Source organism: Megalobrama amblycephala, linkage group LG14 (genome assembly GCF_018812025.1).
Source record: "Megalobrama amblycephala isolate DHTTF-2021 linkage group LG14, ASM1881202v1, whole genome shotgun sequence".
NCBI lineage: Eukaryota > Metazoa > Chordata > Actinopteri > Cypriniformes > Xenocyprididae > Megalobrama > Megalobrama amblycephala.
In genome coordinates, this window is record NC_063057.1 from 34250938 (window position 1) to 34275476 (window position 24539).

At 40.9% G+C, this 24539-nt stretch overlaps 1 protein-coding gene across 1 annotated transcript; it reads right to left on the minus strand.

Moving 5' to 3' along the window:
• Positions 1 to 3120: 3120 nt before the first annotated feature.
• LOC125246097 (tripartite motif-containing protein 16-like) lies at positions 3121 to 18305 on the minus strand. The gene is made up of 7 exons (XM_048156950.1): positions 17413 to 18305; positions 15877 to 15972; positions 15557 to 15790; positions 11569 to 11728; positions 11368 to 11415; positions 3719 to 4065; positions 3121 to 3667 (listed from the first exon to the last, which is right to left on the minus strand). Exons 1-7 carry the CDS (start codon positions 17983 to 17985, stop codon positions 3473 to 3475), a joined length of 1653 nt encoding a protein of 550 aa, XP_048012907.1. The 5' UTR covers positions 17986 to 18305; the 3' UTR covers positions 3121 to 3472.
• Positions 18306 to 24539: the final 6234 nt, after the last annotated feature.

Below are 24539 nucleotides of genomic sequence, written 5' to 3' on the forward strand. Positions count from 1 at the left end.
AATTCCAAAGAAGTTGGCCTCAAGAGGTCAGATAGTCTATAAAAGACTGGAACGAGAAAAGAACAGGAGGGGCTGCTTCGCACCTGAGGCTGCTTCTCTGACACCAGAACCAACGCTGATGAAGCCTCCAATGCTGATATTGTCTTGACTGAAGAACTTGTTAATATTTATACTTTATTTAATTATTTGTATAGAATGTTTGCAGAATATATATAATGCTAGAAATAATAATGTAACAAATACATAAACTTATAACTTTATAACTAAACTTGGCCTCATGTGGCATTAATTTAAGTTCTTGAGCCTGAACAGACCACAGAGAAGTCTTCTCTCTGATTGTATTTTAACTCTCTGGAGTCGGGAAACGCGCCGGCGCGTTTTGCAGGATTTTTTTCACATTGCAGCAAAACAGACTTAAAATACCCATGTCAAGTAATATATCAATTGAAACTATAGAATATCTTCTTTTATTTGTGTACACTCAGAGTAAAAACAAAATGTTGTGCTTTTTGTAAAATAAAGAAAATTAACATGATGCGTGATCTCTCATCTCCCTCTGAACGAAGTCCAATCTGATAGTTCTCAGAAAATGTAAAACTGTACAGAAAAACTGTACTGTAAAACTGTAAACTGTACTGTAAAACATACTAACTGTAAAACTGTACAGTTTTCTAAGTTACAGAAAACTGTAACTTAGTGAATACTAATCACACAAAAAATGAGACTTATGTCTAAAAAAACGTTGAGATGTCAGGTTTTAAATTGTGTAAGTCAAATCGAAAACAAATATTCTCTGTTTATGTAATCTGTATGAAAAGAGACACATGTCAGACGCCCATGATTCAGCCCATTATCCGCTAATGCGGCCACGCCCACGGAGCCAGCGCTATTTAGATACAAATTCTGAGGCAATATATGTATACATCATCTCAATCGTGTATTTATTGTCTTCAAAAGTGTTTTGAATAGCCATAGTTAGCGATCTCTGGAAGCCTGTTAGTTCCTGGATTGTCACATGGCCTGTTCTTCTTTAGGAGGTATTTGTGGACTAAAGGTGCACAGAGCGCCCTCCGGCTGCAAGTATGAATTGAAAACACAGTATCCAGCACTCATATTGATGACAATAAATATTGAATAAATATTACTCCTCTATATAGAAAATTGACATAAACATATGAGAATCCATTAATATTTCTCCAAATGTGCATGCTTTTAAGCTAAAAGGCTATATGAAATGCCATAGAGATAACATAATTGTTCAGACACTTTGCATCACAGAAATACATTATATTTTAAAGTATATAATAGAATACCATTATTTTAAATTGTAATAATATTTCACAGTATTGCTGTTTTCTACCTGACTGAAAGAGCTCATTGATATGCAGGTCATTAGATGTCTTTTATGCAATTCTTTTGTCTTCTCTGGTGTGAATTATCCATTATTCATGATGATTCATGCCTCCACGCATACTGTGTTTCTTGACAAAAAGTGTCTTACAAAAACTAAATCAATATATTGTTTTATATGAACGAGTAGGCAGGATAATTTTACATAATTTTGAGCAAAAACTCTAGTCTACAACCTCCAATACCCAGAAGTCTTGTGAACACAGATTTAATATATATTTTTGGCCTTATTTCAGTCACTTAAGTTTTTTGTTTTTTCAATAACCACACATAAACGTTACTTCAAAAACACAAACATGTACATACATGTTCCTCACATATTATGGTAGCCTAGTTTGTGCTGAATACAGTGTAATGACAATTGTGTCATTAATATGTTTATGAACAACTGAAAAAAGCACAAATGTCAGGGCATGTCAAAACTTCTCCAGGCCCCAAATCAGCCTCAGACTCCAGAGGGTTAAAATGCTTATAAATTAGATCAGATTTGACTTATTGCCTAACCTGAGAATAATAAAAATAAGGTAAAGGTGCTTAGAGATGCACCATAAAACAATATATACATATGTGTGTGTGTGATTAGGGAAAATAAGAAAAATTTGGCCTGTAATTTCAAAGTGAAGGCTTATAATAGACAATATTTAATAAAAGTGCTCTTATTTTTCTTCTTGGAAAACCAATCACAGTCTTCAAAAGAATGTCACTAAGATAAAAGTTTTTGTCTTTCCTCGCTCAGAGTTGCTCTCAGATCAGTCCCGATCACTCTTAAAGGATTTGTTCACTTTCAGATGAAAATTAGCCCAAGCTTTACTCACCCTCAAGCCATCCTAGGTGTATATGACTTTCTTCTTTATGATGAACACAATCAGAGTTATATTAATAAATATCCTGACACATCCGAGCTTTACAATGGCAGTGATCAGTGTTCATTAGTATGAGCTGAAGAAAGTGCTTCCAACTACATTCATCCATCATAAACGTACTCCACAGGGCTCCGGAGGGTTAATAAAGGCCTTGTGAAGTGAAGCGATTCTGCCAGACCACCTTCCTTATTTAAGTTACAAAGAAAGTATAAACTGGTGTCGCATCAGTTACACTTTTTCCGTAAGTTGAATAGAGAAGGTGTAGGACGTAGTATAAGAATTTTGAAATACAAGAGTATTACACTTTCTTCATACGGTGAATACGGAAGGCGGTCTGGCAGAAGCTAGATATTTTACTTCATAACTTGTTAAATATGGAACTTTTTTTTGTTTTTTTTACACAAACGCATCGCTTCAGAAGGCCTTTATTAACCCCCTGGAGCCGTGTGGAGCACACATTTATCTCAGAGAGTGTTTAAAGTCATATACACCTAAGATGGCTTGAGGGTGAGTAAAGCTTGGACTAATTTTCAATTGAAAGTGAACTAATCCTTTAAGCTAAGACTCCTACGTAGAAATTATTAAGCTAAATTAGGATCTCTCTGAGAGGATTCTTAGAAGCTTTAAGAATACAGACCCTGAACTGAAAACTCAATCATTATTTAAAGTAATCTGGATGAGATTATAATAATTGTGCTCATAACTTCATTGATCAAGAGTTTACTGTATGGTCAGATGATTTGGGTTTATATATTACACACATTTATTAATAAATTGATAATTTATTATCAATTGTCATTTATCAATTTTACAACTAATTACATTTTTTATTGAATGATACATTTTAATAAAAGTTAATTTTGATAGTAATAATAAAAATTATTTATGTGACACTATAATAAGAACTGAATGAATGTTTTCCATCAACACAAATAGAGCTTGAGAAAAGCACAGATACACACCGTCACTCATCATGACTCACACACTCACTCACACACACACACACACACTGATCTCACTGTCTCTATGAGGATTCATTACACACATTTATTCTTCATGTTATTTCACTGACAGAAGTTCAGCTGTAGTATTAATGTAATGAAGAGAAAATAAGAGACTCTATAACAATTCACTGTTACTGATTCATCATGAGCTCAAAGCATTATGGGTAGAATCTCTCTACAGTCTGTTCTGATTCATCAACATAGTTTCACTGATGATCCATTATAAACACTAAACCCAGGATAGAGCGGTTGAGTGAATGTGGTCTGGACTGTGTGGATGAGGCTCATTGTGTCTCCAGAGACGCTGTAGAAGGACAGAGTTCCTGTACTGTGATCCACATACACTCCTATTCTACTGATGATGGACACTAAATCATCATCATCATCATCCTCATCATCATCCTCATCATACACTCCTATTCTACGACTGATGGACTTTACAGGGAGTTCAGTCTTTATGTTATTGTGTCTGAATGAGTAACTGGAGGAAGAGCAGATCAAACTCCAGGACTGATCATTAGATCCAAACCAACACTCATTACCAGATCCCTTCCTGCTGATGCTCTTATATGACACTGATATATGCACATATTCCCCACTCCACTCAATCTCCCAGTAACAGCGTCCACACACACTCTCTCTACACAACACCTGATAAAACACATCAAATCTGTCTGGATGATCAGGATACGACTGCTCTGTGTTAGTGAATGTAATCACTCTGTTCCTCTCAGACAGACGGAGGTTTTCATTCACTGTGTTCAGATCCAGATTGAGCTGATGGGAATCTGATGGAGATAAAACACATCAGGATCAGGAATTATCAATCTGTCTGATACACTGTAAAAAGTAATATGCGATATCTACTCTATAAAATTTTGCCAACAGATTACAATAAGATACAATAAGACACCTGATGATAACGAGCAGTGTCACTGAAGGAAAGAGAAACTCAAGAACTAACAGAGGTTTGTTTCAATTTGTTTTTTTTATATTAAATCTTTTTATTTATAATATATATTTTGGTGTATATTATTAGTTCTGCTTCCTCTGGCAAAGCATCATTATTGTTCTTCTCCTCACTTCTTATTCTTCTTCTGGACAAAACTTCAGTCCTGCACCGTTTGTCATGGACCCATGAATGAGGCGTCAAATCATGCGGATTATTGAGGAATGGCGTGCTGTGACACGATGTTCATCCGGGGGGTGCAAAAGTAGCTGAAAAGTCCCATTTGCATTGCGATGAACTTTGACAAATCATAGCTCCTAATGAGGATTTTTCCTTCTTATTTTTCCTGTGTTTTTCCTACTATGGTAGATTATATAGGGATTTTGTATTAAGCAAAACACTGGATCACAATGGCATAGAGACAAGGGGGTGGGCTCATTTTACTCAGATGAAAATCTTCCAGTCTCTCAGGAACAATATGAAGCTATCAAGCCACTAGCAACGATTTAGAGCACCCTAGCAACAAGTTCCATAGACTTCCATTCAAAAAGATCAAAGGGATATCTTTGGATTTAAGTGTAATAGAAACATGAGGGTGTTCTCATTTGACTAGGGGCAGCAAACAGCCAATCAATTTAAACACTTCCTAACAGCGAATCAATTTAAACACTTCCTAGCCACACCCTAGCAACCATTGTCGAGCACCCTAGCAACCCAAATCCAAAAAGGGATATCTTCAAATCTGAATGTCACAGAGGCTTGGGGGTTGGTTTATATCATTCATAGTGGTAGCTGCCAAGCCATTCCCAAGCAACCAAACAGAGTACCCTAGCAACAGTTTAGCATGACCTATATATCTGCATCAGAACCATGGGCGTCGGAAGCAAAAAAAATCTGGGTGGGTCCTCCCTCCAATTGTTTTTTGTATGCAATTATATATATATATAATTATATTTATAATTATATATATCAATAACTACCGTTTGTTTGGCATTTTATCTGTCTATCTATCTATCTATATGTGTGTGTATAGATAGATAGATAGATAGATAAACAGATAAAATGCCAATCAATCGGTAGTTATTGATTTTTTTGAATAGAACAACGAGACACAAACCTTTACATTCAATCGTGTTTTTGCTCCCATTTATTTTCACACATTGATCACACAGTGCATACAAAGTTCAGTCCCAAAGCGGCACAACTGGAGAAATACACGAATACACGAAAGAAGCAGGGCCGTACGCAGGGTTATATATTTACCGAGGTCACAAAATGTATTATGATAGGGGGGTTCGGGGGCATATATACATATATGTACATATATGCATTTTAAGACGTTTTAAGGCCATGTCAACAAATACATACATGCATGCACAGTTTCGAGGCAGCTTTAATTGCTAATGTTTGGCAATTTCATGACTTCATTTAGGCCTACAACAGAATAATGACGGTGCATGCCGTAGTCTCTTTAGTGCTTTAGTTAAGCTATAATAAAGTAATATGCAGTAATATCCGGCGCATTTGCTTGAGCAATTCTTGAGTTCACGCCTCGAGCACAGTAGGCTATAGCCTAACAGCTGATTGGAGTTTTACTGACATAGCCTGACAACATCTCATCTGACCACAGTTCACTGTTGTTCAACTGAAGCTCCCTCGTAGTCACCTGTAGCCTACCTTTTCCGCGCTCGTTTGACTTGCGCTGCGGTCGGAATGCGCGTCTGAAAAGTGTCCCGTTTGTTGTGGTCGTAAAGAGACAGTTCTATATACACAGCGTTTTACTTGGCGATGTTTTAAAAAATATTTTTATTTTTGGTATTTTTTATGCTCTGTTGGTGGTTTGTGGAGTAGCATCACTTGGTTAGACAAATGCTGAATTAGAGATGGTAAAAGTGAGTGGGTCCAATATCATTGGTCTTAAAAAGTGGGTGGGTCTTGTCCCACCCACATACAATGGTTCCGACGCCCATGATCAGAACATCGTAGAGACATGAGGGTTGGCACTTTTGACCCAAACAAAACACTATACACTATGCACTTACACACTATGTACTCATCCATGTAGTGCATGAATTGTATAAGGTCATTTAACAACAGAGTTTAATACCTTCTCCTGCTCCGCAACATAATTAAAGCTGCAACAGTTGAGTGCATGAAGTGTCCAACATTCCACACTTTATTTTTTCCGTTAATTTAGTGCATCATCTAGGTATTTAAAGCGCACTTTTTCTTTTTGGAATTTTCAGTGTGAAAACACTACTTGCACTATTTATGCTTAAAAACGTCATAGAATAGTGCATAAGTACGCGAATTGGGACGCACCTAAAATGTGTTCGCATAATGATAATCATATTAACATCTTGTTAAAATCATGTTAGCAAACATGGTAATCATCCTAGCATCATGCTAACAACATGGTAATCATGCTAGCATCATGTTAGCAACATGCTAATCATATTAACATCTTGTTAAAAACATGCTAGCAGCATGATAACAGTGTTAATTTCGTTGACATTTTTTCACAGACGAAAATGAGACGATGACTAAATAAAAATGCATTTTGAATGACTAAAACTATGACTAAAATCTACTCTAATTTTCGTCAATGAATAAAAATAAGACGAAAATGAAAGAGAGGGACGATTTGGGAAGATATCCAGTCAGGACTGCTGTCCTGTGTGGAAGATGCGCACATTTGAAGTGTAACGTGCTGATCAAACCGCGGGAAACGCGGCGCTGTTGCGCCCTCTACAGGGTCGAGCAGCAGCACTTCAGACTGCTTCGCAATTAATGGATAGCGCACATTTATGCCAAGCAATTGCTTATAAGCTAATGTTGATGAATTATGACAATGTTTACTACACAATGTTTAAATGGTAGTATGTTTTAGACGGTTGTGAGAATGCATATTTATCAACCTCATGAGAAGCCTGCTACAGTACATACTGCAGACATTTCGGGATGGTTTATAATTATTTTTTCCTGGTCATTGTTGTTATTATGTTTACACAATAAACTGTATTTAATTTAATTTATATTTAATTCACAGTAAACTACTGTATCTTCTGTCACAGGAAGGAAAGACTAAGAACATTATTTGAAACATTATTCAATATATTTTAAAATTATAAGGGTTATTATAGTTAACTAAACCTAAAACCATAAAAAAATCTTCATTACTTGAAATAAACATTTAAAAAAATATATATATAAAAAATGTAAACTTATTTTATTTCATCTAGTTTCTAAGCTTTAGCTTAACCTGAGGTATTAAAATAGCAAAGAGAAATAAAAACTTAGACATTAAAAAGCAAAAACTAAAAGACATAAACACACAAAAAATTACTAAAACTTTTAACTAAAATTACGATGAAAGCAGAAAAACTAAAAATCAAATCTAATAAAAATTTTAAATGAAAACTATAGTACCTCAATGATAAGTGTGTCAATCTCTGAAAATTTTGCTCTTTTGCATGTTTTTGCACATGAACAGTCAAAAACCGTCCGCTTTAGCGAGCAAAGTACAGTTGGGTGAACATAAACAGTATGTTAGACCCTATACCGACTAAGCTATTGAAAGAGATGCTTCCGGAGGTCATAGATCCTCTTCTTAATATTGTTAATTCATCTTTATCACTAGGATACGTACCAAAAACTTTTAAGCTGGCTGTTATTAAACCTCTTATTAAAAAACCACAACTTGATCCTAGAGAATTAGTCAATTACAGGCTGATTTCAAATCTCACTTTTCTGTCAAAAATACTAGAAAAGGCAGTTTCATCACAACTATGTTCCTTTTTAGAAAGAAATAGTATCTGTGAGGATTTCCAGTCAGGATTTAGACCGTACCATAGTACTGAGACTGCTCTCATTAGAGTTACTAATGATTTGCTCTTATCATCAGATCGTGGTTGTATCTCTCTATTAGTGTTACTGGATCTTAGTGCTGCATTTGACACTATTGATCACAATATTTTTCTAAATAGACTCGAAAACTATGTTGGCATTAGTGGAATTGCATTGGCATGGTTCAAATCATACTTATCTGACCGTTATCAGTTTGTAGTAGTGAACAATGAGATGTCATATCAATCACAAGTTAAATATGGAGTACCGCAAGGCTCAGTACTAGGACCATTGCTTTTCAATCTGAACATGCTACCCTTGGGAGATATCATTAGGAAGCATGGCGTTAGTTTTCATTGTTACGCTGATGATACTCAGCTCTATATTTCTTCACGCCCTGACGAAACTTACCAATTCGCTAAATTAACAGAATGTATAGCTGATATAAAAAACTGGATGACCAGTAATTTCCTACTACTAAATTCAGAAAAAACAGAGATTCTAATTTTTGGACTGAAAACTACTTCACGCAATAACCTAGAATACTGTCTAACACTTGATGGCTGCTCTGTTAAGTCTTCATCGTCAGTTAGGAACCTGGGTGTGCTCTTTGATACCAATCTTTCATTTGAAGGCCATGTGACTAGCATCTGCAAAACCGCATTCTTTCATCTTAAAAATATATCTAAACTACGACATATGCTCGTTTTTTGCTGTGCAGCAAATATTATGTACCAGTTATCAATGTAAAGCTGCTTTGACACAATCTGCATTGTAAAAAGCGCTATATAAATAAAGGTGACTTGACTTGACTTGAGTTTGGGGAATATCAGATGTACCTATATCAGTGTATAGGATATGTGTATTGTTAGAGAAATGCTTAATACATTACAATTTAACTAATTTAGATTTTAGTCGACTAAAATCTTATGATATTTAGTCGACTAAAACTAGACTAAAACTAAAACAATTTCTGATTACTAAAATATGACTAAATGGCATTTTAGTCATATGACTAAAACTAAATCAAAATTTGCTGTCAAAAATTACATTTTCTTCAGGAAATGTACATTCTAGTTAGTATTATTATTCACCTATATATAATTTAAATAAACATGTACAGGTGCTGGTCATATAATTAGAATATTGTGAAAAAGTTCATTTTTTTATTGTAAATTATTTTTAAAACTGAAACTTTCATATATTCTAGATTCCCTACATGTAAAGTAAAACATTTCAAAAGTTTTTTTGTTTTTGTTTTTTTTTTAAAATTTTGATGATTAGAGCGTACAGCTCATGAAAGTCCAAAATCCAGTATCTCAAAATATTAGAATATTTACATTTGAGTTTCATTAAATGACCATCCCTACAGTATAAATTTCGGGTATCTCTTGTTCTTTGAAACCACAGTAATGGGGAAGACTGCTGACTTGGCAATGGTCCGGGAGACAATCATTGACACCCTCCACAAAGAGAATAAGTCACAGATGGTCATTACTGAATGTGGTGGCTGTTTAAAGAGTGATATATCAAAGCATATTAAATGCAAAGTTGACTAGAAGGAAGAAATTGGGTAGGCAAAGGTGCACAAGCAACAGGGATGACCACAAGCTTGAGAATACTGTCAAGTAAAGCCGATTCAAACACTTGGGAGAGCTTCACAATGAGTAGAATGAAGCCGGAGTCAGCGCATCAAGAGTCACCACACTCGGACATCTTCAGGAAAAGGACTACCAAGCCACTTCTGAAACAGAAACAACGTCAGAAGCATCTTACCTGGGCTAAGGAGAAAAAGAACTGGACAGTGAACAGTGGATGAAAGTCCTCTTTTCAGATAAAGTAAATTTTGCATTTCATGTTGAAATCATAGTCCCAAAGTCTGAAGGAAGACTGGAGAGGCACAGAATCCAAGCTGCTTGAAGTCTAGTGTGAAGTTTCTGAAGTCAGTAATGATTTGGGGGGGGGCCGTGACGTCTGCTGGTGTTGGTCCATTGTGTTTTATCAAGTGCAAAGTCAATGCAGCCATCTTCCAGGAGATTTTGGAGCACTTTATGCTTCCATCTGCTGACAAGCTTTATGGAGATGCTGATTTCCTTTTCCAGCAGGACTTTAGCACCTGCCCACAGTGCAAAAACCACTTCCAAGTGGTTTGCTGACTATGATATTACTGTGTTTTATTGGCCAGCCAACATGCCTGACCCCTGAATCTATGGGATATTTTCAAGAGAAAGATGAGAAACAGTCGATCCAACAATATACAGATGATCTGAAGGCTCAATAGTTCCTTAGCAGTGCCACAGGCTGATCACTTCCATGCCACACTTCACTGATGCTGTAATTTGTGCTAGAGCAAGTCATTTGCTGTAATATGTGCTGCCGACCAAGTATTGAGTGTACAAATGAACATACTTTAAAGAACTTGAACTTTTCTGTTTTGAAAATCCATTTTTTGATTGATCTTAGGAAATATTCTAATATTTTGAGATACTGGATTTTGGACTTTCATGAGCTGTACGCTCTAATCATCAAAATTAAAAAAAAAAAAAAACTTTTGAAATGTTTTACTTTACATGTAGGGAAACTAGAATATATGAAAGTTTCGTTTTTAAAAATAATTTACTTTTTCATGATATTCTAATTATATGACCAGCACCTGTAATTGAATACTAACAGATTTGACTGGATAGTTTAAATATCATATTTCGAATATTGTATTAGTGAGTTTCAATCCTTCCTCTCCAGCAACCTGTCATTTATATTAAACAATCACCACAATTAGCAAATGACAATGATCAAATCAATTTCTGATTTCAAAATCAAGTCCTGTTCTACATTTTTTTCCTATTTGAGAAGTCGTTTCATGTGATTCTATGTCAATCTCAATTTCCATTTCATGACAACTGAAAAAATGTTGTCTCCAAGAGCAGCATAAGAAGGTAGGAAGTCAATAGACCACATCCTGATAACAGGACAAATGCATATGGAATGTTTGCGTTGTGTAGAATGTTGTTATAATGTTGCAGACTATTTTCTTTTGCAAGTAATTACAAGTTTCATCCTGTAAACCGTTGGCATATACCGTATGTGCCTTAAATAAACACTTCTCGAGAACTCCTCAACACCCTCTTTTGAAGATATTGCTTCCAGCACCCCTGATGTTCTCTGAACACCCTGTTGAGAAACACTAATTACATGATCAACTATAAAACTCTTCTGTCATGTTTTCTTTCTCCTTCTACAGGAAGAACATGAACACACTCAGTGAGTTTTTCTGCTTGTTTTCTTAGTGACTTACATTGTAGGAAGTCGTTCCTGGTTCTGGGAACAATGTTGGTGAAAGTGACTGTGGAAATGAACAGACATGAAGAGCATGATTATCATGTCAAGAGAAAATTATCCCTGCATCCGTTCCTAAGACATTTCTAATATGATCTTCTACATGATATGAGATGATGGAGGATCATTTCTGAGAGCAGATGAATCTCCAGGACTTTACCTCTGTCAGAGAGCTTCTTCAGCTCCTCTTTGCAGAAATCCTTCAGTTTGTCTCTCAGCTGACAGACAGATTCCCTCACAACATGAAAAGAGAAGAGAGAACTGAAGGGATCGTCATTTACATCTGTAGATTCAGGAAGAGCTGAGAGAGACTGGAAACTCTACAGAAAACAGAAATTGAATTTGTGGTTTTTAATACACTAAGCATCACTAATATACAGCCTCACCTCCTGAATTTGACTGTCAAATTCATTAATGTGTTACGAAGTGAAGTTCACAACGTAATTTCGGGAGGAGTGAACCCATCTAATCTTTCAATTAGTGAAGCTCAAACATAATCTCAAGAGGAGGGAACCCTAATCTTTCAATTACATCCAGAGCATATAAGCAGCTACTCACCCTGCTCTGGCATCAGTTGTTTCTATATCATCCGGACGCGTCCGTTATCGAAACATGTCCGAACTCCAGCTATTCCTGTCAGACGACGAATTCTCCAGCGTCCCAGAGACGCCCGCTCTTCATCTCCAACCCAAACCAGGTCGTTCCACATCGGATTGTGATCCACTGCCGAATCGCACAGGACGTCAGCTCCAGCGCTTGTACAAGCCGCGTTCAAGAAGACCGCTCTCTCCTCCTCCATCAAGACCGTCATCTTCCTCCGTCTCCAGTTCTCCTCCTCCTCAGACTTTATCTCAAACTACTCGCCAGGACGTTCCGTTAATCCCCCCTATTTCAAAATGGACTGTAAACAGCCTCCGTCAAGCACTGGCTAATTCCGGTGTCCATTTCCCACACAGATAATCAAAGATCCAACTATACAAGCTTCGAGTTCCCAAAATTCTCCCAGCCAGCCCGAACTTCAATCAAAAAATCCTAAAAACAAAATTCAACGCATCTCAACTATCCGTTCTTCCCCGCGGCAGCAGAGTAGATGCCAAACTCGCCACCAGCACGAGCGTGCTAATCCGACCGCTCGTACTTCCTCGTTTGCTCTCATCTCATCCCGGCCAGCAACAGCGGCCGCCGAACACAGTTCTCCAGCGGCTCTGGCTCCAAATAACCCTCAAGTTTTATTTTCAGGTTCAAGATCCTCCAAGCATGAGACAGAAATACCTTCTCATTTAATTTCTTTTTCTTCTGTTCCTTCTTTCCTTCCTAATTCTCAAAAAGGTGCGGAATCCAGCATGAGGCTGCCTCCACTGAATGTTCCGCCCCCTCTCCCTTTTCCTTTTTCTTCTGGTGATGACCACAGCGTGAGGATGCCTCCGCAGTCAGTCCCACCTATTTCTCTTCCTATTTTCCACCCTTTTCCACCTGCTGCAACCCATACTAATCAAGAACCTCAGCCCTCTACATCTACAGCCCCAGCTCTCTGGCCATCTCATTCCCTTGCGTCAGCAGAACATCTTCCACCTCCTCCTCATGCGGTAGCCCAGGAACCTCCTCCAGTGTCTTCTCAACTTCGCTCACTAATCCTAGCAGAAATTCAGAACATTGGCTCCAGATGCAGACTCCAACCCAACACCAGTTCCTCCCTTTTCAGAACTCATATTCCAGTAGACCATCCTCTCAGTCATCTCCACACCCGGTCAATGGAATCAATATTGCAAGCTGTTTCTCCAAGAACTCTTCAATCTTACTGGACAGCCTGGAATTCTTTTAAAAAACTTCCATATAATTTACAACATGGCTTTTCCAGATTTTTCCCTCCTCTCAATTACTTCTTTTATTTCCCACCTGAACAGTACCAAATCCATTCAGCCAGGATCCATTAAAGTCTACCTCAGTGGCATACATTTCCTGTTTAAACTCATCCATGGCCACCAGTGCCCCGCTATCTCAAATCCCCAGACATCCCTTCTTCTCAAAGGCCTTTAGAAAACTCACCCTACCAAACCAGAGACCAGGCAACCTCTAACTATCAACCTCATAGGCAAATGTCTGACCACCATCCGCTCCGGTCTCTTTCCTCCAAACATAACCAGAACCCTGGACGCCATGTTTAATTTAGCCTTTTTCGGCTTTCTTCGAGTTTCAGAGTTTACCACAAATTCTACTTTCAACCCAGCTACCCATCCAACATTCTCAGATCTTCAAATTTTAAATCACGACACGATTCGATCCAACATCAAACAGAGCAAAACCGACCAATTGAAATGTGGCCATTCTGTCTTCTTTTTCAATCTGCCAACACCTATTCAGCCCTACCAGTCCCTTGCCGCTTTCCTATCTCAGAGGCACTCACATATTAACTCTCCGCTCGACCCTCTATTCATCGACGAGAATAACTTCCCAGCTTCTAGACATTGGTTTCAGAAGAAACTAAAATCTGTCCTCACCAGATCAGGTATCCCCACAAAAAACTTCTCCTCCCACTCTTTTCGCATAGGAGCAGCCACCACAGCCGCACAGAAAGGCCTACCAGAAAACCAGATAAAAATGCTAGGTCGGTGGTCCTCCCACACCTTTGAAACTTACGTGAGATCAAACCTCTTCCATATCAGACAAGCCCACCCTTCTCTCACATCCACATAAATCTCGCTGCTTAACAAGCCCCGCAGGGCTCGCATACATCTGGATGCAGTGAGGGCTCTCCTGTTCAAATGAGCGTGAGTTACCACGCCTGGCGTGGGCTCTCCCATTTGAATCGCAGTGTGGGCCCCCCCATCCAGATGCAACGTGGGCTCTCCCGTTCGAATTGCATTGTGGGCCCTCCCGTTCGCTAAACGAGCTTTCATGTTTCATTTTTATCACGGGCTCCCCATTCGAATTGCAGTGAGGGCCCTCCCATTCGAATCGCAGTGTGAGCCCTTCGTTCGGGCGCAGTGGGGGCTCTCCCTTTCCGAATTGCAGTGTGATCCTTCATGTTTTTCGTCATGGAGGATCTCCCATTCGGATCGCAGTGTGGGCCCTCCTATCCGAACAGCAGACTGGAGGAACTCTGTTGTCGTCCTTTGGCAGTCGTGGACCATCGTGTTCCTATGCGATTCTGGCCCTCGCTTTAGAGGGAGGGGAGCACTGCATTCGACACTTTCACAGGCTCCCCCTCTCTGTTGCCGGGGGAGGGGTTATCGCTGTGGATACCGTTCGGCCCGCTTCTCCGGGGACAAGTACCTCCTTCCTCACTCATGACATTATGAGCCCCCTATTATTCTGACTCAGGGGACTCCATGTCATGAATGCCATGGAGGGACGTGTTTCATCTTTTACATGTGTATCCCTCCAGTCCAAACGCTGCTCCCGCAGGAGCAACTTCGAGCGTCACTGCCGCAGCAGTGCTCGCTCACGACCCAGGTCGATAAACGCAGCAGCAAGATACATCAGAGTTCAACACACTAAAACTACCCTACAGCTCCTCAGGAGCCATCTACAAACACTTCCTCAATATGGTTACTATCGTCTCTTGTCCCATATCTTCATTGCTCATTTCATACTCTTTTGGGGGGTATTCCATAACGTAAACCGAATCCGTAAGACTACCAGCTTCATTTGCATCTTTCCAGCTTGCTGTCCTAAATGAAACTTGTGCTTTTTGGGAGGTATATCCAAGCTCGAGTTGAAGCTGCTTCCTCGAGCCCCTCCACAGCGGACAGCAAGCCAAATACGCTTAACCTTATTAGCTTAAAGATTTTATGAGGAATCGAACTTGTGAAAAATTATTATAAAAGGTAGGATACTATCAAGTTAATGGATTTCACATTGTTGTAAAATTGTTTAAATATTAGTAAAGTTTTGAGCTGTTGATGTCTGGAAGCTCAATATATCTTTCAGAAAAATGTTTCCTAAGAGATTTCCAGAGCTGAGCTGCATTTGTAAGTGCGTCTCTTTGAAAAGAAGAAGATCAGATAAGAGTCTGACTGATGATTATATAATAACCGAACACACAGATCAACACTTCAGTCAACAATTCATTCTGCTCTCATGAAATGTTTCTCTGTGAGTCTCTTGCTCAAGTCCACTATGATCCTGTTCTTCTAGATCTCTGTTACCTGCAGGAAATGGATGTGATCCTGTGTGTGTGAAAGCTGCTCCAGCTCAGCGTCTCTCCTCCTCAGATCATTGATCTCCTGCTCCAGTCGCTCCAGTCGTCCTTCAGCTCGACTCACTGCAATCTTTTCCTGATCTCTGATCCGCTGTGTGGCCTCAGAGCGGCTTCTCTCAATGAAGCGGATGAGCTCAGTGAAGATCCTCTCACTGTCCTCCACTGCTGTCTGTGCAGAGCGCTGTTAGGACACACATCACAATCACACGGTGGCTTCAGTGAGTCCTGACTGAGACTTCTCAAACTTCTCTTCTTCTCCAGACTCACCTTATGAGACTCCACAGCCTCTCTCAGCTGCTGAAGATCTTCCTCTTTCTGCTGGATCCTCTGCTGGAACGACCTCTGTGTCTCCTTCAGCTGATGCTAAAGGACAAACCAATAACAGGAGAAACATCACATAAATCATCAAGTAAACAGATATGTATCCAGTATCAGTGAAGTGCTGAGATTGAGGGGTTAAAGATCTTTCATGATAAGGTTATAGGTTCAGTCATAAGTGTCAGCATTATTACATCAAAGCCTAGTTTTATAGGGATGGTTCACCCAGAAATGTAAATTCTTTCATTGTTTACTCATCCTCATGTCTTTCCAAACTTGTTTGTTTTTCTCTTGCAGAACACAAAAGAAGATATTTTAAAGAATGTCTCTGTTTCTAGAGCCCAAATCCAATATGGCAACATATCCATAACATCAAACCTCACCAGCTCATGCGCGTCACATGACTAAATGTATTCTAGTAGACCCCCAGGGCTTAAAGTTTTCCGGTACCGTGCCGGATCTCAGGTGTGCGGCATGACTAAATGTATTCTAGTAGACCCCCAGGGCTACTAGATTTTGTGCTATCCCTCGGCTCACCTCTTATTCATCAAACACAAGGAGTGACTGACTACTTTCCATACACTGGAGTGAGACCTGGACGTCTCTCGAGCTGTCGCAATCTTTCTTGGCGCTCTGTGGAGTGACAGATCGCTGTAGCACTTCAGTTCACGCAGAGACATAGCCGACCACATAGCCTACCTACCTGTCAACACTCCTGTTTTTGCCGGGAGTCTCCCGTATTTCACTCCCATCTCCCGCCCCCCTCACGTTTTGCTATTTCTCCTGGGAAATTCCCATAATTTGTAATTCTTCCCATAAACCTTGTTATAAGAATAATCAAATATATTATTCCAAGGTTGTCCAGTTGCCAGATCTTGTATGAAACGCATTCTACTCGCACAATCGACACATCATACAAATTCAAATTTGTGACCGCAACCTGACAACCTACAACCCCGTTGCACTGTTGATATCTGCGCAGTCGATGCGAGCTGTTGAATCAAGGAACGAAAATCATTTTCAAATAATGTTTTTATATTTAGCTTACAGATCGATTAATTTGAACCTTTTAATCATATAATGATGTACCAAATGTTGCTCCTGTTTACAGCATTAGCTGAGAGATATTTTTTCTTTGAAGAAATGTGCCACACTTAACCTTTATAGGCCCCAAATAATCAAATCAAAATCAAATTGCAAGCTCCTGAATCAAAATTGAATCCAATTGTGAAATTTGTGTCAATGCCCAGCCCTAGTGTCATATATACATATATACAGTAGCTATATATATATATATATATCTTTTATTTTTTTGTTTTTACTTGAATCAAATGTTGTTTTTTCCATTTATTTTCTTGTCAGAGTGCACCAAAACGCTTTGTTTATATGTTAAAATCACAATCACCCCCATGCGTTAACCTCTGGACCCCATAAACTAAATTATGAGCCTGTAAATGATCATAATGGGACTCTTTAAGTTCATACCTGTTTCTCTGTCCACTGTGCTGCAAATGATTCAGTGTCGTGGTTTTTATGTTCATCTATCATACACAACACACATATACACTCCTGATCAGTGCAGCAGAAAACCTCAAGGATCTTGTCGTGTTTCGGGCAGATCATCTCCTGCAGTCGTCCAGTGGCTTCAGTCAGATTGTGTCTCTTTCCTTTAAACAAACTCTCATGTTGTTCAAGGTGATTCTGACAGTAAGAGTTCAGACACACCAGACAGGACTTGACGGCTATGTGTTTTCTTCCAGTACAGACGTCACACTGCACATCTCCAGCTCCAGCGTAACAGTCAGCAGGAAGTTTAATCTTCTTCAGTTTCTCCACCATTTCAGCCAGAATGGTGTTTTTAGCTAAAGCAGGTCTTGGACTGAAGGTCTGTCTGCACTGAGGACAGCTGTAGACTCTCTTCTGATCCTCCTGATCCCAGCAGTCTGTAATACAGCTCTTACAGTAACTGTGCCCACAGGGAATGGCCACTGGATCCTTCAGGAGATCCAGACACACTGAACACATGAACTCATCCTGAGAAAATCTGGCTTCTGCCATTTTACTGCATGAATACAGAGACACAAACACACAACAGCTCAACTACACTCAGGTAACTCTGAACTCTGAAGTCATGTGATTCTTGTTTCCTGGTTTTGTGTTTGAGTGACGTGTGTAAAACAGGTGTGTCTGTAAAGCAGCTTCCTCATTCCTGGTCCTGAAGAGCCTCATTCCTGCTAATTTTTTAGTTTTCATGTGTGTTCCCACACACACAGTGTTTAATCAGTTTCAGACACACAATCAAAGAATATAAGTTAGATTTGTTCTTGTTCCGGAAGCCGTTTTACTCAGATATACATCACAATAGCGAACAAATTATTATCATAACTTATATGTCATGCTTACATTAGTACCTCCTGAATGTTTTCACTTTGAGTATTATAAAATATTGAGTCTTTTCGATGATAAATAGGGATTATTTTTGCTGTGAGCCATTTCTTGAGATGGAAGGACATGTTTTCACACATTTCATCAAAGTTTGTGGATTATCATCTCTGATTCATCAGTAAATTTGCAGTAAAATCAACATACTTGACATATATTTTAAGTGATGAACGAGGGAAAAAAATATGATTCTTTCTGGTTGTTCTTGGCAACTTGCCATCATGCCATTAAGTCGAGCACAACTTGAATGCCTCATTGAAGACATGCACTCAGAAGCCCTGGTTGCCTTGGTTTGAGAGCAGGTGTGTGTTCATCACTGTGCGGATTTCACTAAAGAGTGACGGATTTATCGCCTTTTTGAAATTGAGGTGAGTATTTAATTCATCATGGATCTAACATGATGGATATCATAGATGGGCATCACCACACTTAAGGAGGCACTGTCTGACCCATGCCCAGAATGCTCCATAATGCCGCTCCGTCACCAATCATCCATACGGGATAGGAGTTGGATGTGATGTCAGTGGCTGCATCTGACTTGCTTTTTGAAGCTACTCCAGTAATGTCAGGTGCTGAGGAGCATTTGCCTGCAGATCAATCGCATCACTCTGGCACTGAGACAGAGTCTGAGTAGTCAGGTGGGTCATCTTCAGTCGTTGCATCACTGGAAGGAACATTAAAAGTGATGCTGGCCCGCATCAATCTGGATCCCCCTCCGGCAGCAGTGGGCTCAGAGAATGTTTTTCTACATCGTGCACAGACAAGATTCTTTAGGTCAAGTCATCTTCATTTATATAACGCTTTTTAAAAGAAAGATTGTTTCAAAGCAGCTTTACAGTGATCATAGGAAATTAATGCAACAAAGATTTTTTTGGCTGTACAGCAGCTCTAGAAACAACTTATTGTCCAGCTTGAGAAAGTTTTTGTTTGACTCATTTCAGTTGTAAAAATCATTAGTTAATAACTAAGGGGCTGCTTACACAACACAGTTTTCAACTGAAAACAGAAAACTTTTAATGAGTTCTGGCTGTTCCTTTCGAAGTGCAAGATTTTGAAATGTTAACGATACCGTTAACATTTCTTTACTAAATGACATTGCAAATTACTTGTCTGACATGGATAATACAGCATTTTTAGTTGTTTTTATTTGTGTGAACGGGAACCATTTTGATAACGTTTTCATCTGTACAGAGGAAAAAAATCTTTTGTTGTGTCAAAGAGGCCTTCGCAGGGGAGAGTCTAGTTGACACGGTCTCTGCTGACACTTCAGGGCTGCGTTGTGGTCGTGATCCTTCATCAGATCTGGATACGGCCCAGATCTGGCTGACTTCAGTAAACCTCGGGGTAAACAGAGAGACTAATATTAGTGTAGATGCCATTCAGGCTGGCCTAATTTATGCTTAACAATCCTTTTACATGATTTCAATAATATAAATTGATCATGTGTTGTGTGTTTACCAGGTTACTACATTTTAAGTCTAGATTTAAACTGACAGAATGTGTCTGCTTCCCGAACAATGCTAGGAAGATTGTTCCAGAGTTTAGGTGCTGAAAAGGAAAAGGATCTTCTGCCTGTGGTTGATTTTGATATTCTAGGTATTATCAACTAACTGGTCAGAATTTTGATATCTCAATAGATTTGAAGGACTATAATGTGTTAAGAGCTCACTCAAGTACTGGGGACCTAAACCATTTATTGCTTTGTAAGTAATTAGCAAGATGTATACTGTTTTGTGGTGCATAATTAAACACTTTTACATTAATCTTTATTAATCTCCGGTTAGGTAAATAAGTCAAATCTTATCTAAATGATAAGCACTTTAAAATACTTGTAATCAGACAAAAGATTTCTCTGTGGTCTGTTCAGGTTCAACGACTTAATTAATGCCACAGAAGGCAAACTTCATAGTCAGTTTATTTCCTACCATTACTATTTCTACCAATACATGTATTCTACAAACACTCTATACAAACATTACATAAATAATCAAAAACTTATAAATATCAAAAAGTTCTTTAGTCAAGGCAATATCAGTGATGGTTTTGGTGCTGGAGAAGCTCTTCTGGCGGTCCCAAAGCAGCATCTGCTGTAATCTTCACATTTTAGTCTTTTATAGACAATTTCTCAAATCCTAATCCTTGAGCTCATCAACTTCCCCGCATAATTGATCATTCTTTTATAGACAATTTGTCAAATCTGAATTCTTGAGGTGTCATGAGCTTGGGAATCCCCTCAAGATTTGTCTATATAAAGCCTTTTACCTCTTTGTTCTTGTAATGATTCGTCACTAGAGCCGGGATCCATTTGCATGCTTTATTGTACAGAATCAAAGTCAAACAGGCAGGGTCAGACAGGGGCAGACAGGAACAGCAGAGACAGGCAGAATCAGTGGTCAGATAACAGGCAATGGTCAGTCCAGGCAGATATCACTCACAAGCGGTAGACAAGGCAAGGGTCGAGACAGGCAGTGAGGGTTCGTAAACGGGAGACAATAGGTTCAGCAACAGGCAATCAGACAGGATATAAACGCTCAGAAATGTACACCGTGGCAATACAAGACTTCGCGGAGCAGGAATGGAACTGAGAGTCTTTTATAGTCCTGATAATGGGTCACAGCTGGCGGGGTAATCAGTCAGAGGTAGGGGCTCATGGGAAATGTAGTGTGGTGTATGTGTGAGGGTGTTAGTATTCTGGTGAGGACTCCCTCCGATGGCCAGAGGAGGGAATCACGGAGTTCGCCTCTGTGACAGAGCCCCCCTCCTTGCGCGAGGAAGCATCCAATGCCTAGGTCGTCCACGTGGACGTGGGGCTGGTCTCTCTGGGTGCCATTGGTGGAATTCCTCCACTAGGCTGGGGTCTAGGATATCATCCGAGTTGACCCAGGATCGCTCCTCTGGACCGTAGCCCTCCCAGTCAACCAGATACTGGAGTACTCTACCCCGACGTCGGGAGTCCAGCAGTTCATGGACTCGATAAGCCTCCTCGCCCTCGATCATGATGGCAGGGGGACCCTGGTCACCGGGCACCTCCTCTCCCTCCTCGCTGGGACCATCGGCAGGCTTGAGCAGGGATACATGAAATGTGGGAGAGATGCGAAAATGATTAGGCAGAGCCAAACGGAATGAAACAGGAGTGATTTGACATGTTATTTTGAATGGACCTACGTACCTCGGACTTAGTTTCTTGCAAGGGAGTCTGAGACGTAAGTCTCGTGTCGACAGCCACACCCATTGGCCAGGACGGTACTCAGGTCCAGGACGACGATGCCGATCAGCCTGTTCCCTCAGACGGCGGACAGCGTGCTGCAGGTGGGTATGTGCTCTGTTCCAGGTTGCCTCGCTGCGATTCATCCAGTCATTGACTGTGGGCACGTTGGTGGGTTCACCGGACCAGGGGAACAGAGGTGGTTGGAATCCCAGCACGCATTGGAAAGGGGTAAGACCGGTGGCAGGTTTACGGATGGAGTTCTGAGCGTACTCGGCCCATAGCAAGTAGCGGGACCAATCGTTCTGATGGTGGCTGCAGTAGCTTCGGAGGAAGCGAGTCAGTTCTTGGTTCAAACGTTCGATCTGTCCATTAGATTGAGGATGGTAGCCAGAGCTCAGGCTGACATTAATATTTAGGGCCTGACAGAAAGCTGTCCATAAGCGGGAGGTGAACTGAGGACCGCGGTCGGAAACTATGTCTTCGGGCAGACCATAAATGCAAAAGACCCAGTCACATAATAGTTCAGCCGTCTGCATGGCAGTGGGTAGCTTCGGGAGAGGAATGAGACGACAGGCCTTGGAAAAGCGATCTATGATGGTGAGTATTGTGGTGTAGTTGTTGGAAGTGGGGAGATCAGTGACAAAGTCTATGGCAATGTGAGACCAGGGGCGTTGAGGAAGAGGTAATGGTTGCAGTAGACCGGCTGGTAACTGGTGAGATGGTTTGTGGATACTGCAGATTGTGCACTGTTTGACAAACTGGGTTGTGTCTTTGCAGAGCGTTGGCCACCAGAAGTGGTTCTGTAGGAGGTGGATTGTGGCGGTGATGCCCGGATGACCAGAAGCAGGTGAATTGTGAACTATTTCCATGATTCGGTGACGAAGAGCCTCGGATACATAGGCCTTATCTGCGGGGCATTCGGATGGGACTTCAATCTGAGCGTTCGCCTGTTCAAGTTCAGTCATTATATCCCACTGTATGGGAGCAACAATGATGGAGGTGGGCAAAATAGTCTCGGTGGGCTGTATGATCTGATTGCCTTCAAACTGTCGTGAGAGAGCATCGGCCTTGACATTCTTGGAGCCTGGGCGGTATGTGACTGTGAAATCGAAGCAGGAGAAGAACAGGGACCAGTGGGCCTGGCGAGGGTTGAGTCTCTTGGCTGCACGTAGATATTCAAGGTTCTTGTGATCAGTGAACACCACGAATGGGTGAGAGGCTCCCTCCAACCAATGGCCCCATTCCTCGAAGGCGGCCTTCATGGCAAGCAGCTCACGGTCCCCGACATCATAGTTCCTCTCAGCGGCCGATAGTTTTCTGGAATGAAAGACACAGGGATATAACTTCGATGGATTACCTTGTCTTTGTGAGAGTATGGCCCCAAGACCGGTGCTGGATGCTTCGACTTCAACTATGAATGGGAGTGATGGATCTGGATGGTGTAATATGGGCGCTGTTGTGAAGCATTCCTTTAGGTCTCGGAAGGCCTGGACGGCGAGAGATGACTACTGGAGGTGAGTACTGCCCCTCTTGACCATGCTCATGAGGGGTGCGGCTACAGTGCTGAAGTTGCGGATGAAGCGACGATAGAAGTTTGCGAAGCCCAGAAAGCGCTGCAGCTCCTTGAGAGTGTTGGGACGCGGCCAGTTGAGGGTGGTGGCAACTTTCTTCTCATCCATTGCTACGCCTTCTGGACTGATTATATATCCCAGGAATGACATGGACGTCTGGTGAAACTCACACTTCTCAGCCTTCACGTAGAGTTGATACTGGATTAGTCGTTTGAGAACCATTCTGACGTGCTGCACATGCTCCTCCATGGTGTTCGAAAAGATCAGGATGTCTTCTATGTAGACAATAACAAACTGGTTAAGCATATCTCTGAAGACATCATTTATGAAAGCTTGAAAGACAGATGGACTATTGACAAGCCCAAAGGGCATAACAAGATATTCATAGTGCCCAATGGCTGTGGAAAATGCGGTCTTCCACTCGTCCCCCTCCTTAATGCGGATGAGATTGTAGGCACTGCGGAGGTCTAACTTTGAGAAGAGTTTGGCTGAGCGAAGTTGCTCGAGGGCTGCTGGTACCAACGGTAGGGGATATCTGAATTTCACAGTGATTTCATTCAAAACTCGATAATCGATGCAAGGACGGAGCCCACCGTCCTTCTTGCTCACAAAGAAGAAACCTGCTGAGGCCGGGGAGGTGGAAGGACGAATGAATCCTTTATCCAGTTCCTCCTCTATGTACTTCTTCATGGATTCTGACTCGGGTTGTGACAGAGGGAATATACGGAATATATGGGTGGTGTTGAACCTGGAAGCAGATCGATTGCACAGTCATAAGAGCGGTGAGGAGGTAATTTTGATGCACGCACCTTGCTGAAGGCTATAGCCAGATCCAGGTATTCGCTGGGCAGGTTGAGGTCTGACGGAATCTCGGCAGTCTCAGTGGTTTTGGTGGACTGGATAGCACCGATGGGTAGAGATGGTTGGTTTGACAGGCATTTCTCTTGACATTGTTCGTTCCAGTGCGTGATCTGGCCCTCTCTCCAGCAGATCTGTGGGTTGTGTGTGCGCAGCCAGGGGAGACCTAGGATGATGGATGAAGTGGAAGTGGGTAAGATATGGAACTGTATACTTTCAGTATGAAATAGGCCGGTCTGCATGGTGATGGGTTGAGTGATCGAGCTGACGCGTCCCAAGCCCAGGGGTCAGCCATCTATTGCTTCCACTGTGAGGGGAGAGGAACATTGGATTAGAGGAACATTATGTTGTTGGGCGTAACTCAAGGACATGAAGTTCCCCGCGGCCCCTGAATCCAGCATGGCAGACGTGGTGAGTGGCAGATCATGAATTTGCAGCGTAATGGGCACAGACACACACATTTCAGAGGTGTAGTAGTGGTTGGAATCACTCTCCGAACGTGGTTTCTCAGGATGTGAACGGACCGGGCAGTT

Coding starts and splice junctions, on each gene's coding strand:
- LOC125246097 (XM_048156950.1), bottom strand. CDS start 17,985: ATGGCAGAAGCCAGATTTTCTCAGGATGAGTTCATGTGTTCAGTGTGT. Junction 4,066..11,367: donor CAGGAACGACTTCCTACAAT/GTAAGTCACTAA, acceptor TATCTCCATCAG/ATTCCCATCAGCTCAATCTG. Junction 3,668..3,718: donor ACATAAAGACTGAACTCCCT/GTAAAGTCCATC, acceptor GATGATGATGAG/GATGATGATGATGATGATTT.